The sequence below is a fragment of the Oncorhynchus mykiss genome, chromosome 6, assembly GCF_013265735.2.
Source record: "Oncorhynchus mykiss isolate Arlee chromosome 6, USDA_OmykA_1.1, whole genome shotgun sequence".
In the NCBI taxonomy this organism is placed as follows: domain Eukaryota; kingdom Metazoa; phylum Chordata; class Actinopteri; order Salmoniformes; family Salmonidae; genus Oncorhynchus; species Oncorhynchus mykiss.
The window spans coordinates 45,663,133-45,677,541 of NC_048570.1; the positions used below are offsets into that span (position 1 = coordinate 45,663,133).

General features: G+C 41.6%; 1 protein-coding gene across 49 annotated transcripts in view; it reads right to left on the reverse strand.

Moving 5' to 3' along the window:
- Positions 1-14,409, reverse strand: part of LOC110526035 (calcium/calmodulin-dependent protein kinase type II subunit beta) — an 87,111-nt gene that overhangs the window by 7,148 nt on the left and 65,554 nt on the right. For 16 of the 49 annotated variants that reach the window (XM_036980203.1, XM_036980194.1, XM_036980212.1 and 13 more), the window contains 3 exons: positions 12,500-12,544; positions 8,556-8,601; positions 3,247-3,333 (listed from right to left, as the gene is read on the reverse strand). In XM_036980203.1, the coding sequence (XP_036836098.1) occupies positions 3,247-3,333; positions 8,556-8,601; positions 12,500-12,544 (178 nt within the window). The remainder of the gene's footprint in view (positions 1-3,246; positions 3,334-8,555; positions 8,602-12,499; positions 12,545-14,409) is intronic. The other 33 variants (XM_036980209.1, XM_036980245.1, XM_036980224.1 and 30 more) reach the window with 3 other exon arrangements.

Below are 14,409 nucleotides of genomic sequence, written 5' to 3' on the forward strand. Positions count from 1 at the left end.
GGGGGGGGGGGGTGGAGGTGGATATGAATGAACTGAAAAAGAAACTGAATAGATTCACACAGAAGACGGCATGCCAAAAATAAGGATAGCGCAGGCAGAAACAGAATCCCTGCATGCGTCCATTGGGACTACGATGCCTCAAGGTTGCGGTTCTGTCTACACTTTGTCCACACGAGGGAGACAGTGAGCTGCTCACATACACACAAACACATTGTGGGCGGAATAGGGATGGCTCCAAATCAAAAGATAAGAGAGGGGGATGGTCGGGTGGAGATGGAGTGAGTGATGAGATGCATCAGATCAGTGTGTGCATCTTTAAATATCTCTACATGGATGCCACAGACAGCTATGCTAGGTTAGGCTAAATTATACTTTTAGGCTAGGTTAAGTTTAGTCACTGAGTTGAATGACAGTGTGGTGTATCTAGTCATCTTTTCCTAATACAGGCTTTATTCACAACAGACTAAGGACAGGACTGTGTTTGACATTTATATTGGCCTTTGAAATCCTTGGGTGGGCCGCCTAAGCGTTTTTTGGGGGGGCCGTCTAAGTCCAAATAGATTTTCATGATGGACAAACGCTTTCAGTATAAACGTAGCCCTCCTTTCCTGCAGCCAATGACCAAAAGTGCCCTCTTTGGCTTCATGGGTGGAATGTTACTAATATTTTTCATGATTTCATAATGAATAAAGATTATTAAGAAAACGGACGAAAATCCAGTGTTTCTATGTCGAAAAGTTTTGATATATTTCAGTGTTCTGTGATGTATATAAAGTGTAATATTGGGATGAAAACTCTAAACTGAATAAATTTCAACTCTATATCTGACATGGTACAGGTGTCTTTTTTAAGCCCATGACCACGTGTGTGAGTTGTATACTTCTCTTTCAAAGTAGATTTGTTTAAGACTACCCTGATTTAGCCCACTGCAGTAAAAGGTTAAATGACATAAACCAGAAATAAAATTTGTAGAGAAGATAATCGACCTATATATTCTTTCAATAATATAATCTTTGAGAACTAATAATCACCAAAATTAGATAGACAGTCAGGGATTTTTTTTTTTTTTTTTTACAAAAACAATACTTTTTGCAGTTTGCAAATTGTTATGTTAAAAACAGCATTAGCCATGGCAGAATGCATAGAATCGCAGGAAATTAGCTTTAAAAAAGACAAATGTTATCTTAGCTCCATGGCAGAATAGGTAGAATAGCAGGAAATTAGCTTTAAAAAAGACACATGTTATCTTAGCTCCATGGCAGAATAGGTAGAATAGCAGGAAATTTGCAACATTTTCTCACGGCTCCATGGCAAAATGTGTAGATTTGCAGGAAGGTAGTTTTAAAACTGCAAACATTTCTCAGCCCCATGGAGAAATTTGGAGAATTGCAGGAAATTGGCTTGAAAAATACATCTATAAAAAAATCTCTACATCTCTTCACACAAGATGGGGGCCTCTAAAATGTTCTCTAAAATTCAGCCGCGCGACCCATTGCCACGACCCTGCCATGCCCAACACCTAAGCCCCGTTTTTTGTTCCAGTAAAAAAAGTCATATGGGGTCACACAAGCCTAGGGTTGCAAAGGGAGTGTATTTTAGTGGCAACTTTCAAAGTAAATTACCAGAATTTTGGTATCTTTCAAAGTTTTTTGAATTTTATAAAAGGACATCTAGTGGGCTTTTTGGGTGCTTCAGATCACAGTTGGCAGTTATTATCTCTGGCCCTCTGTGTGGCCTTATTATGTGAAAGAAAATAAGTAATTGTTAAATAAAAAATAGAATGACAAAGCAGTTAAACAGTATCCTAAATATACCATCAACTTAGTGAATGTCATTGGTTTTTAATATGAGGGTTTCTGCATGAAATATCCTTTATATACCGTATACTGAAAAAATATATAAAATGTACCATGCAACAATTTCAACGATTTTACAGTCAATTGAAATAAAAAACGAATCAATGGATTTCACATGAATAAAAAATGTTTGAGGCGGCTTATGGTAGAGAAATGGACATTAAATTCTCTGGCAACAGTTCTGGTGGACATTCCTGCAGTCAGCATGCCAATTGCACACTCCCTCAAAACTTGAGACATCTGTCGCATTGTGTTGTGTGACAAAACTGCACATTTTAGAGTGGCCTTTTTTTGTCCCCAGCACAAGGTGTGGAATGATCATGCGATTTAATCAGCTTTTGATATGCCACACCTGTCAGGTGGATGGATTATCTTGACAAAGGAGAAACGTTCACTAAAAGATGTAAACAAATTTGAGCACAAAATTTGACAGAAATAAGGTTTTTGTGCATATGGAACAATTCTGGGATATTTAATTTCAGCTCATGAAACATGGGACCAACACTTTACATGTTGCGTTGATGTTTTTGCTCAGTATATGTATGTAGGGGCGGCAGGGTAGCCTAGTGGTTAGAGCGTTGGACTAGTAACCGGAAGGTTGCAAGTTCAAATCCCTGAGCTGACAAGATACAAATCTGTCATTCTGCCCCTGAACAGGCAGTTCAGGCCGTCATTGAAAATTAGAATTTGTTCTTAACTGACTTGCCTAGTTAAATAAAGGTACAATTAAATGTACGTTTGTATATATATTTTTACTAATATGTATTTGTTGTCATTGATGTTTTGGTGTCAAACTGGTGGCAGTTGTGAAAAATAGTCAATAGTTGGAAGAGTTGCAGAGTTAATTTACAGGATGCTATTGTATGGCCTGTGTGCACATTTATGCCTGAGTCTAAATGGTTTTGAATCCGGCCCACTGCCCTTTGACAAAAAAATTATGAAAATAAAGATGTTGATTAGATGCTTATTACATTAACTAAATTATTTGATTAGATGCTTTTTTAATTTAATTATTTTCTCTTGAAGCATATGGTCTATCTACTAGAAACTCCGACAATATGGACACAGATATATATATATATATATGAATGATTTTAAAATGGTTATTAAAGCGTAAATTACCAAAGTTACCATAGATTGCCATGCATTTTCTGTTAATGACCAAAACCAACAAAGATTCTGGTAACTTCGGTAGATTACCGGTAGCTTTGCAACCCTAGTCAAGCCACTCATCATTCAAGGTTTCAGTGTTCTAAAAAGATGATATGATGGTGAGTGTACACACAGTGGGGTTGTGTTAGCCCTAAGTCTTGTGTGTCTGAGCGTCTATACAGAAGTGGGTATGTGTGTGTGTGTGCGTCACACTGCACTTCGGGGAGTGCTGACTTACAGTACACAGCGGGCGAGGAGACCTGGGGCTGTGGGGCAAAGGTGTCAGGCTGGGACTCGGTCTTTACTGAACTGTCTATACTCTTCCCTGATGTCACACACACACACACACACACACACACACAGACACAGACACAGACACAGACACAGACACAGACACAGACACACACACACACACACACACACATGACAGATTAATGAGAAGAGATAGAGGGAAAAGAAGGAGAGGGTGAATGAATGAAAGAATGAACTAATAAAAGAAAGAAACAAGATTGAGCAGGTGGATGGAAAACAAAGGGATAAAAAACCTTCTGATGATTTCCGAGCTCAGTATTTAATCAAGTTTATGTTCTGTAACAGTAGAACAGGTGTATTATTATACCTATTTGAAGGCAGTGTGTGTGTGTGTGTGTGTGTGTGTGTGTGTGTGTGTGTGTGTGTGTGTGTGTGTGAGAGGAATTAAACACCTCCCCATGTCTTTTCCATTTCCCCTTAGGTCTATGTTGTGGTAAGATGTCAATAAGGTACCTGATTGGTTATGTGGTTTATTGGGAAGTTAATGGCCAGGCTGTCACCCATATAATTATGATTACAGTGATAATGACTAGGGATGTGTCCCACCCTATTCCCTATACACAGAGTATATACAGTGCCTTGCGAAAGTATTCGGCCCCCTTGAACTTTGCGACCTTTTGCCACATTTCAGGCTTCAAACATAAAGATATAAAACTGTATTTTTTTTGTGAAGAATCAACAACAAGTGGGACACAATCATGAAGTGGAATGACATTTATTGGATATTTCAAACTTTTTTAACAAATCAAAAACTGAAAAATTGGGCATGCAAAATTATTCAGCCCCCTTAAGTTAATACTTTGTAGCGCCACCTTTTGCTGCGATTACAGCCGTAAGTCGCTTGGGGTATGTCTCTATCAGTTTTGCACATCGAGAGACTGAAATTTTTTCCCATTCCTCCTTGCAAAACAGCTCGAGCTCAGTGAGGTTGGATGGAGAGCATTTGTGAACAGCAGTTTGCAGTTCTTTCCACAGATTCTCGATTGGATTCAGGTCTGGACTTTGACTTGGCCATTCTAACACCTGGATATGTTTATTTTTGAACCATTCCATTGTAGATTTTGCTTTATGTTTTGGATCATTGTCTTGTTTGAAGACAAATCTCCATCCCAGTCTCAGGTCTTTTTTCTTCCAGAATGGTCCTGTATTTGGCTCCATCCATCTTCCCATCAATTTTAACCATCTTCCCTGTCCCTGCTGAAGAAAAGCAGGCCCAAACCATGATGCTGCCACCACCATGTTTGACAGTGGGGATGGTGTGTTGCTTTTACGCCAAACATAACATTTTGCATTGTTGCCAAAAAGTTCAAATTTGGTTTCATCTGACCAGAGCACCTTCTTCCACATGTGTGGTGTGTCTCCCAGGTGGCTTGTGGCAAACTTTAAACGACACTTTTTATGGATATCTTTAAGAAATGGCTTTCTTCTTGCCACTCTTCCATAAAGGCCAGATTTGTGCAATATACGACTGATTGTTGTCCTATGGACAGAGTCTCCCACCTCAGCTGTAGATCTCTGCAGTTCATCCAGAGTGATCATGGGCCTCTTGGCTGCATCTCTGATCAGTCTTCTCCTTGTATGAGCTGAAAGTTTAGAGGGACGGCCAGGTCTTGGTAGATTTGCAGTGGTCTGATACTCCTTCCATTTCAATATTATCGCTTGCACAGTGCTCCTTGGGATGTTTAAAGCTTGGGAAATATTTTTGTATCCAAATCCGGCTTTAAACTTCTTCACAACAGTATCTCGGACCTGCCTGGTGTGTTCCTTGTTCTTCATGATGCTCTCTGCGCTTTTAACGGACCTCTGAGACTATCACAGTGCAGGTGCATTTATACGGAGACTTGATTACACACAGGTGGATTGTATTTATCATCATTAGTCATTTAGGTCAACATTGGATCATTCAGAGATCCTCACTGAACTTCTGGAGAGAGTTTGCTGCACTGAAAGTAAGGGGGCTGAATAATTTTGCACGCCAAATTTTTCAGTTTTTGATTTGTTAAAAAAGTTTGAAATATCCAATAAATGTCGTTCCACTTCATGATTGTGTCCCACTTGTTGTTGATTCTTCACAAAAAAATACAGTTTTATATCTTTATGTTTGAAGCCTGAAATGTGGCAAAAGGTCGCAAAGTTCAAGGGGGCCGAATACTTTCGCAAGGCACTGTAACATTAGGAACACCTTCCTAATATTGAGTTCGCACGCCTCCCCTTTGCCCTCAGGAACGGCCTGGACTCGACAAGCTGTTGAATGCGCTCCTCAGGGATGATGGTCCATGCTGACTCCCACAGTTGTGTCAAGTTGGCCGGTGGACCATTCTTGAAACACAGGGGAAACTGTTGAGTGTGTCTTGCCCATTCACCCTCTGAATGGCACACACACACACACAATCCATGTCTCAAGGCATGAAAATCCTTCTTTAAGCGGTTTCCTCCAACATTCATCTACACGGATTGAAGTGGATTTAACAAATGACATCAAAAAGGGATAGTAGCTTTCGCCTGGATTCACCTGGTCAGTCTGTCATGGAAAGCAGACGTTCTAAATGTTTTGTACACTCAGTGTATATGCACTACTTTTAACCAGGGCTCTGGGCACTATGTAGGCAATAGGGTGTAATTTCGGACGCGGACCATGAAAACTGGGAATGGCAGTAACACAGATTAATACCGGCATCTGTATGCTAGACATATCTGTCTACAGCACAGGCTTTCCAACTAAGCACAATGCCATTCCTCTGACTGCTTGGAACTAGTGATCTGTCTACTGTCTAACACAGTAATACTGTTGAATACAGTAGACAGGAGGAAGAGCAGCACGTGATTTCCTATTCAGAGAGTAAAGACGAACATACCAGGAACATACCGTACCATACAGATATATAGTGTACTGTAGTACAGGAGAAGGTACTCTGTCCAGTTCAACAATCCACCAACCCAAAATAAACTATGAGCAAATCCAGTTCACTTTACATGCCAGTCGACTCTTCATTGTCTCTTCACAATCGCAAGCACGCATGAACACACACACACACACACACAAACATTATACGCACACACACACACACACAGACATACACACCCTTACAATCTAAGACATACACACCCTTACAATCTAAGAAATCCAAAACACACACAACCAGATAGCCTATTAAAACACGAGCACAAATCCAACCAAACTCCCATGCCGTACTCTCTCTCACCTCAGTCGAGTAGATTCATTTCATGATCACATCAGACTAAAGCAGTGAGACTTACGCTACAGTAACAGCACATCTATTAGCGCTCTAGTGCGATGTACCCCAGGTGGCGCTGCTACAGAAATGTGTCTCCAACTCCTCCACACGGCTCTGTTTCCTGCCACAGGCTAAATATATACACAAGGTGCCCTCTGCGTGCTGCTGTGGGGGGCTACTAGTGCAGGGAGCTGGATACCTAGCAGTAGCGCAGAGAAGGACGATACAAAACAGCCCACTCTTACTTTGGGGGCTAGGATGTTGGGGTTGGAGCATAAAAGGAAGGTACAATACAATATGTCAGGGGTCATCAACTTGATTCAGCCGCGGGGCCGTTTTGTTTCTTGAACGATGGTCTGGGGGGGGGGGGGGGGCGGAACATAATTACAAATCATTTGTAGCTTGCAAATTGACCGCGAGAAGCCTAAACGTTGGACTAAAACAGAATCATTTCAAACCGTTGCTTACATTTGTGTACGGTCATATGTCTCTGTATTATGTGCGGGAACACTTGGGAAGAGATTTCTTCAATTAAAATCATTTGGAGCTGATTTCCTGAGGGTTTCGACAGTCTTTTATGTCCAACATATTGTCGGGCCGCCAGTTGGGAAACCCTGTAATACTTCACACTGGACCAGCACATTAGTGACCTGCTTTAGGGAGATCTTATTGTTCTCAGCTCATGAACACGCGCATACACACCAGATTGGCAGATCTGTACAGTGTGTATTCCTTGGATTTCTTCACATTCTATTGTGTTGCAAAGTGGGATTAAAGTTGATTTAATTGAGAGAGAAAAAAATTCAATGATCTACATAAAATACTTTGTCATGTTAATGTGAGAGAGAGAAAAAAATAGATAAAAAATAAATAAATAAATAAAAGTATGAAAAATGTAACACTAATATACCTTGATTAGATAAGTATTCACCCACCTGAGTCAATGCATGTCAGAAACACCTTCGGCAGCGATCTTCTTGAGTTAGTCTAAGAGCTTTTCACACTTGGATTGTGCAATATTTGCCAATGTTTCCTTTTAAAAATTCTTCAAGCTGTGTCTAGGTGTTGGGGTTCATGGCTAAACAGCAATTTTCAAGTCTTTCATAGATTTTATTTTATATATATATATTTTTATATATATTAGGTTTCCCCAATAGCCAACGCCAATGGTGACAGCTTGTCTTACTGGTGTCCGACACATAAAGAAAAATACATTACAGACAAAAGACTACAATTTACAGACATCAACATGTACTTTAGTGTGTGCATCTATCAGTTACACATACTGTACATGTCAGTACATACACACAACAAGTAGGTCACATGGGGGAGAGGCGTTGTGACGTGAGGTGTTGCTTTATTTGTTTTTTTGAACCAGGTTTGCTGTTCACTTGAGCTATACGAGATGGAAGGGAGTTCCATACAATCATGGCTCTGTATAATACTGTACGTCTTCTTGAATTTGTTCTGGACCTGGGGACTGTGAAAAGACCCCAGGTGGCTTGTCTGGTGGGTTGTGTGTGTGTGTGTCAGTGCAAACAACTAGGAAGTGATGCAGTCAGTCTTTCCTCAACTCTTAGCCAAGAGAGACTGGCATGCATAGTACTAATATTAGCCCTCTTATTTCAATGAAGAGCAAGACATGAGGCTCTGTTCTCTGTTTTCAAGCAGATTTAAGTCAAAACTGTAACTCGGCCACTCAGGAACATTCACTGTCTTCTTGGTAAGCAACTCCAGTGTAGATTTGGCGACAGGGTCTAGCAGTGGTTTCACGCACAACGAAATGCTGCACTCACGGGTGATGACCTGCTTTTGAGCAGCTCCTCTTTGTACAGTGGCTCAGAAGGACACGCATTCACAACAAACCCATCCACACAGATCTTATTTCATCCCACAATGATATTGTCTCTCTCTACACTCAGCTCCTGTGTACTCTACTGGGCACAGTGCGCTACCTTGACCGGTCTCTCCACTGTCTCCTAGGGTCTCCAGTTCTTACCTTTGACATCTTCGTCCTCCACCGTGTTGCTGCTGTCAGATGATTCCTACGGAGGGGAGGGAGAAGCACCATCAGAGAGGAACACTCTCGAGACACACACGTACGTGCAGGCACACAAATAAACCCACACATTCACACACCCACGCGGCTATTGAAACACACACTTCCTTAAGAACACACAAAACATGCAAATCGCTAACTCAATTGCCACTCTTGTTATTGCTTCATTAAATCAAATCCACGTTCAATTACTTAAAATCAATGAATCCATGAATCAAATGACAGACAAACCACCTTTGGGATGAGTGTAAGTTTAGTCAACGTCTCATATCTGTCTTAGAGGGACCAACAAGGATTGAGGTATACAGATATAGGATCTTCATTTGAGCCAGGTTGCTACAGCAGGAAAATAATCCTGCAGCAACAGGAAATGTGAATTATTATGTGGATTATAGTTAACGAAAATACTTGTAGGGGTTGCTAGATTTTTTCGTAAGTCTGAAATGTCAAAGTAGAAATTACAAACTTCAGAAGCCTTTTTAAACCTCAAGGAAAAAATGTCCTGCATTGCAGGAAAGTTCTCCTGCTATAAGGTTATCAAATTAAGATCCTACTGTAGGAGACACCGAACAGTATTCAGGACGACTCACAGAGACACAGTAAACAATGAACAGACCTTGACTTTGACAAAACAGCAGACCATGACTTCATTAAATTACATTACATCTGACAAAAGCATTTAGCTGAAAGCGTGAACCTGTTTCCTGTCAGTAAACTCACCCATGGGCATCCCACAGAAAGCCGCATCACTTCAGGATCTAACCTCTAACCTTTTACCTCAGCTTGACCCCCTCCCTCCTCCCTTCCACCTTCCAGTCCCCCTGATGCCTAATCCCATCAACATGTGTGTGTGTGTGTGTGTGTGTGTGTGTGTCCTCTAATACCACCAGAGTATGGGTGTTAACATAGCCTTGCCTTGCCTGAGGAAACATGAATTCCCAGCTACAGCTTCCAATCATTCGCCCCTTCTGATCACTTCCACTCCCATAGATATAGAATCACCACCCATCACAGAACATTGACCTGAATGGGGATACCTGTTTTAGTCATTCCATTTCTATCTTCAATCCCACTTCATCTGTCTATGTCTGTGCAGCCTGCCACTAGATAGAGATGTGAGGGCAGGCAACAGAGATACATGAATTATATGTGGCAGGCATCAATGTGGCATCCATTCACCAATCTATTCTCTTCCATTACACTACTAGGCTAAGCTGTTTCTCTCTGTGAAATGCTGTGTCTGTATCTCTCCCCTGACCTGCCAGAGGAAAAGTTTGAGACGTTTTCCTATATGGCACCATATTCCCTATACAGTGCACTACTATTGACCAATGCCCTATGAACCATGGTCAAAAGTAGTGCACAATGTTGGGAATGGGGTGCCATTTGGGATGCAAGCCTAAGGAGCTCTGGTTTCCAATTAGTGGATTAAATGGGCCTATTCCCCAGCATGATAGGATATGGATACTGGGCCCTCATTTGGAAACACTTTTACACTGGAGAATTCCACAGAGGAGTGTGTGATTGAGTGTGTGTCGTGTGAGAAAGAGAGAAGAGGTCACCTGTGTGTGTGTGTGTGTGTGTGTGTGTGTGTGTGTGTGTGTGTGTATGTGTATGTGTGTGTGTGTGTGTGTGTGTGTGTGAGAGTGAGTGAGTGTTTGTTCTTCTGCCTCCCAGACTTAGGATGTGCAACAAATGGCACACTATTCCCTATATAGTGCACAACTTTTGACCAGAGTCTTCAAAAGTAGTGCACTTCAAGGTTAAAATGGTGCCATTTGAGATGCAGTCATAGCTCTACTGCATAGGCTACATACAGAACACGAAAAGAGACTGTCACTGACAAACAGATCAGACAGATTGATAGATAGATAGACAAGGAAATAGTCATGAAACCAGCTGATACATATAGCCTACATTACAAACATAAACACTGTACAAGCTCACATTGCCAACCCTAGGCTGGTCAAGCAGACCGAGTGACTGTTTCATTCCACTTAACAGAATGTGAGCTATTGCAAGATTAGGCTGGTTCCAATGGGCACTCCATGTCATTTCAACATGGATAATTGGGTCATATTTAGTTGAGACATTGATCAATGAGATTACAACCTATATTCAGTTTGGTTGTCAATGCAACCAAATATAAACATTTAAAGGAGATGTACTGTATCTACAGCTTGGATAGTTCCATCTGTGCCATTGACTTAGTCTGGCTTTAATTTGTCTACACATTAATCATTGATATGTTGGATTCATGTCTCCATCTCAACCAAAAATCGAAGTTAAAGAACTGGACTAAATCAAATCAACCTTTTAATACACTTTAAATAAAGTACTTTGATTTTGTCCTATTTAAAAAAATATATTTTTGGTTGAGATGGAGACGTGATTAGAACATATCAGTTATTCATTTGTAGACAAACTGGAATTAAAGCCAGACTAAGTCAGTGGCACAGATGGAACTATCCAAGCAGTGGATGCATCTCCTTCAAATGCGTTGACAACCAAAAAGATCACTAAGGATCATTGCATTTTAAATCAACTAGAGCTTGAAACCCTTGGCCGATTCTATTGTCAATTTTTTGTTGAATTCTGGGTTGAATTGAAACAACCGCTGTTGATGAGCAAACGCTATACAGACGTCAATAGCATCATTGATAAAGTTTGGTCACATTTAATTTGCCCTGTAAAAGCTATTATTTGGAATGACTTCGAAAGCAACATTGAATCTATTTAGTTTTTAAGTGGAGATCTCGTAACAATCACTCTCACGATAAAGCACATTGGTAATAGTCAAACATCATAGCTGGGCTTGGTTAAAACCCTGGATGGGAGACCAATGGGTAGCTGTAGATAGATCAATTCTCCAGTAGGAGGTGCTGCCCAGCCTATAGTTTTTTATCTGATAGCGGACGTAACGTTGAAGATCTGACTTTGTTTTAAAGGTACAAATGCAACATGTTTTATACAAGGTGTGTCTATGTTGAAATTTGGTCACCATGACATAATCTTGTGGTCGAAATTTCACCCTCAAAACAACAGATTACATGGATTACTTTTTTCAAATCCAATGTATTTTGCAAGTAGATTCCACATCAGAATACATTGATAAATTACGTTCAACCAGTTTGTGTCCAGTGGGGTGAAAGCTGTGATGATTTACACAAGGCCATTGGTTGGTTTCAGGCTATTGCATAAATCCTGTAGTTCTGATGTACTAAGCAAGGCCACATGGGGACAGTATTGTGTACACACACACACACACACACACACACACACACACACACACACACACACACACACACACACACACACACACACACACACACACACACACACACACACACACACACACACACACACTTAGTTCTGTTAGAATTTGCCTCAGTGTAAAGTAACTTTGTACCTCAATAAATAAAACATAAAGGGACAGAACTATAGCGGTTTGATTTGAAAGGTTAGTGAATGAGAGGTGTTAATAAAGAAATGGTTCGTAAATTTGCCCGTCGCTGTCTGTAACACATTTAACTCCCTGAAGAACTGTATGGACTAACATTGAGCACATTTCTACATTCAAAGATCTACGTTTAACCAATCAAACTATTGGTTTCCAATTGACATTAGTGTGTTGAAATTGTCTCCACGCAAACACACACACCTGCATACTCATTATACACGCTATTAGAGATGTGCTTAGCGGGGTGCTGGATAAAACATAAATAACAGTGCATAATTGCACACACCCACACACACAAACACAGGCACACAGAGCCTACAGTACACGCCTCTGTAATGACACACACACAAAGATGTGGAACGGGGGGGGGGGGGGGGCAGATCAAAGAGAGGATGAGAGGGAGGACAGGAGAAGGGGGATGTACCTTAGTCCCATCCACTGGATTATGGATAACAGTGGTCTGAGGCTCCTACAGAAAGAGAGGGATGGAGGGAGAGAGAGAGATATGGAGGGAGATGGAGAGAGAGAGCGAGAGAGAGATGGAGAAAAAGAGAGAGATGGGGAAGGATGAAAACAGAAAGATGGGAGAGAGAGAGATGTGGAGGGAGATGGAGAGGGAGAGATAGATGGGGAAGGATGAAATCAGAAAGATGGGAGAGAGAGAGATGGGGAAGGATGAAAACAGAAAGATGGGAGAGAGAGATGGGGAAGGATGAAAACAGAAAGATGGGAGAGAGAGGTAGAGATAAAAAAAAGAGGGGAGGGGAAACAGGTAGAGAGAAAGTGTGAAAAAGAGAGCGAGAGGTATGTGTGTAGAAAGATGATGAAGCAAAAGGCGAGAAAACTGGTTACGGCTGGAGGTGAAGGAGGGATGAAGATTCTTCTGGAGTGATAGAGTTGAGGGGGTGGATGAGCTGAGGACTGTCAATTTTTGTCAATTCAGAAAACACACACACACTCTGAGCATTGGGAGAGAAACATTGCTGAAACGCAGAGAGAAAAGTCTGTGCCACACAGTTACACGCACGCACGCACACACGCGCACACACACACACACACACACACACACACACACACACACAATAACGTCACAGAAACCCTGCAGGAATGTTGCATCCTAAAAAAGAACATAGTGTACAGTCAACCATACAGTATGAAGAAGCCCCAACTACAGTTATCCTCCTGAACGGACTGCACCTGACACATAACATTTGGGTAATTTAGGCACAATCTCATGGAAACTGTCCTGAAATAGAGTCACCACATTTGGCAGCTACAGCTGGTTCATTTCCAGAGTATGACGAACACTTAAAGGCATTGGGTAGCCGTCCTATTGCCTTTGGCCAGCATTTACCGACGATTCCACATGTTTAATCGCCCCCGTCCATCGCCACCCGGCAGGTGATGACTAACCCATCGAGGCCATCCGCTGCTTTTAGCCGTTCGTCGGCACAGTGGTTTTGTCCAAACTGGAGACTGAGGAGTGAATTGAGGTCATTACAATTCGAGTGTTGTACTGTAGTGGATGGGTACATCAGTGTCTGCAACTGAGTGTGTTTACGCGATACAGAAGAGTTTGCAGTGCTGTCGCGGTAGAGTGCAATAACAGCTACTCTGAAAAACCATTACACTCTGACAGGACCCAACCTGCCTTAGAAGGATGTTTTTGTAAACATCTAAACAGCCAAGTAGATAATGACTATATCCTTGTAATGCTATTTCCTCTCCAACCTCTCCCGTCATCTCTTTCTCTCTTTTCATCTCTTGCCCCTTCTACCTCTTTTCCCCTCCCTCTCCCACTCTCTTCTGACAGTTGTGTTGGAAGACGTGTTTGACACACATGACACACGGGGACACACGCGGCACACACTTTCCACCACACCATCCTGAGCGCAGCCCCCTAGGACGTGACACCTCCCGATGACCAATCACCAGCCAGCTGGTCTCCTGCATGATGATGACATTATTGTCATGACAACTGTCACCAGGGGCAACAGCTTGAGGAACAAGCAGAGAGAGAGAGAGAACAAGTCAGGGAGGGACTCACTGACTGACAGTTCTAAAAAAAAAAAGAAGAAGAAGAGGGGTTTGTGTGATATTTTAAAGAGGATAAGGCTTATAATCACTGTCGGGCACTAATAAACCTAGTCTACCTCACACTGCCTCATACTTTATGCACAAGTCTGATTGCATAACTAGGTCTTTCCCAGAGGCTTTCAAATACTACTACAACAACAATTACCTAAACTTCCTGTACCTCTAAACCACTGTCTATACGTTTGGGGAAAATATTCTGCATCAAAAAGAGAGATTATGTGAGATTTTACCTAGAGT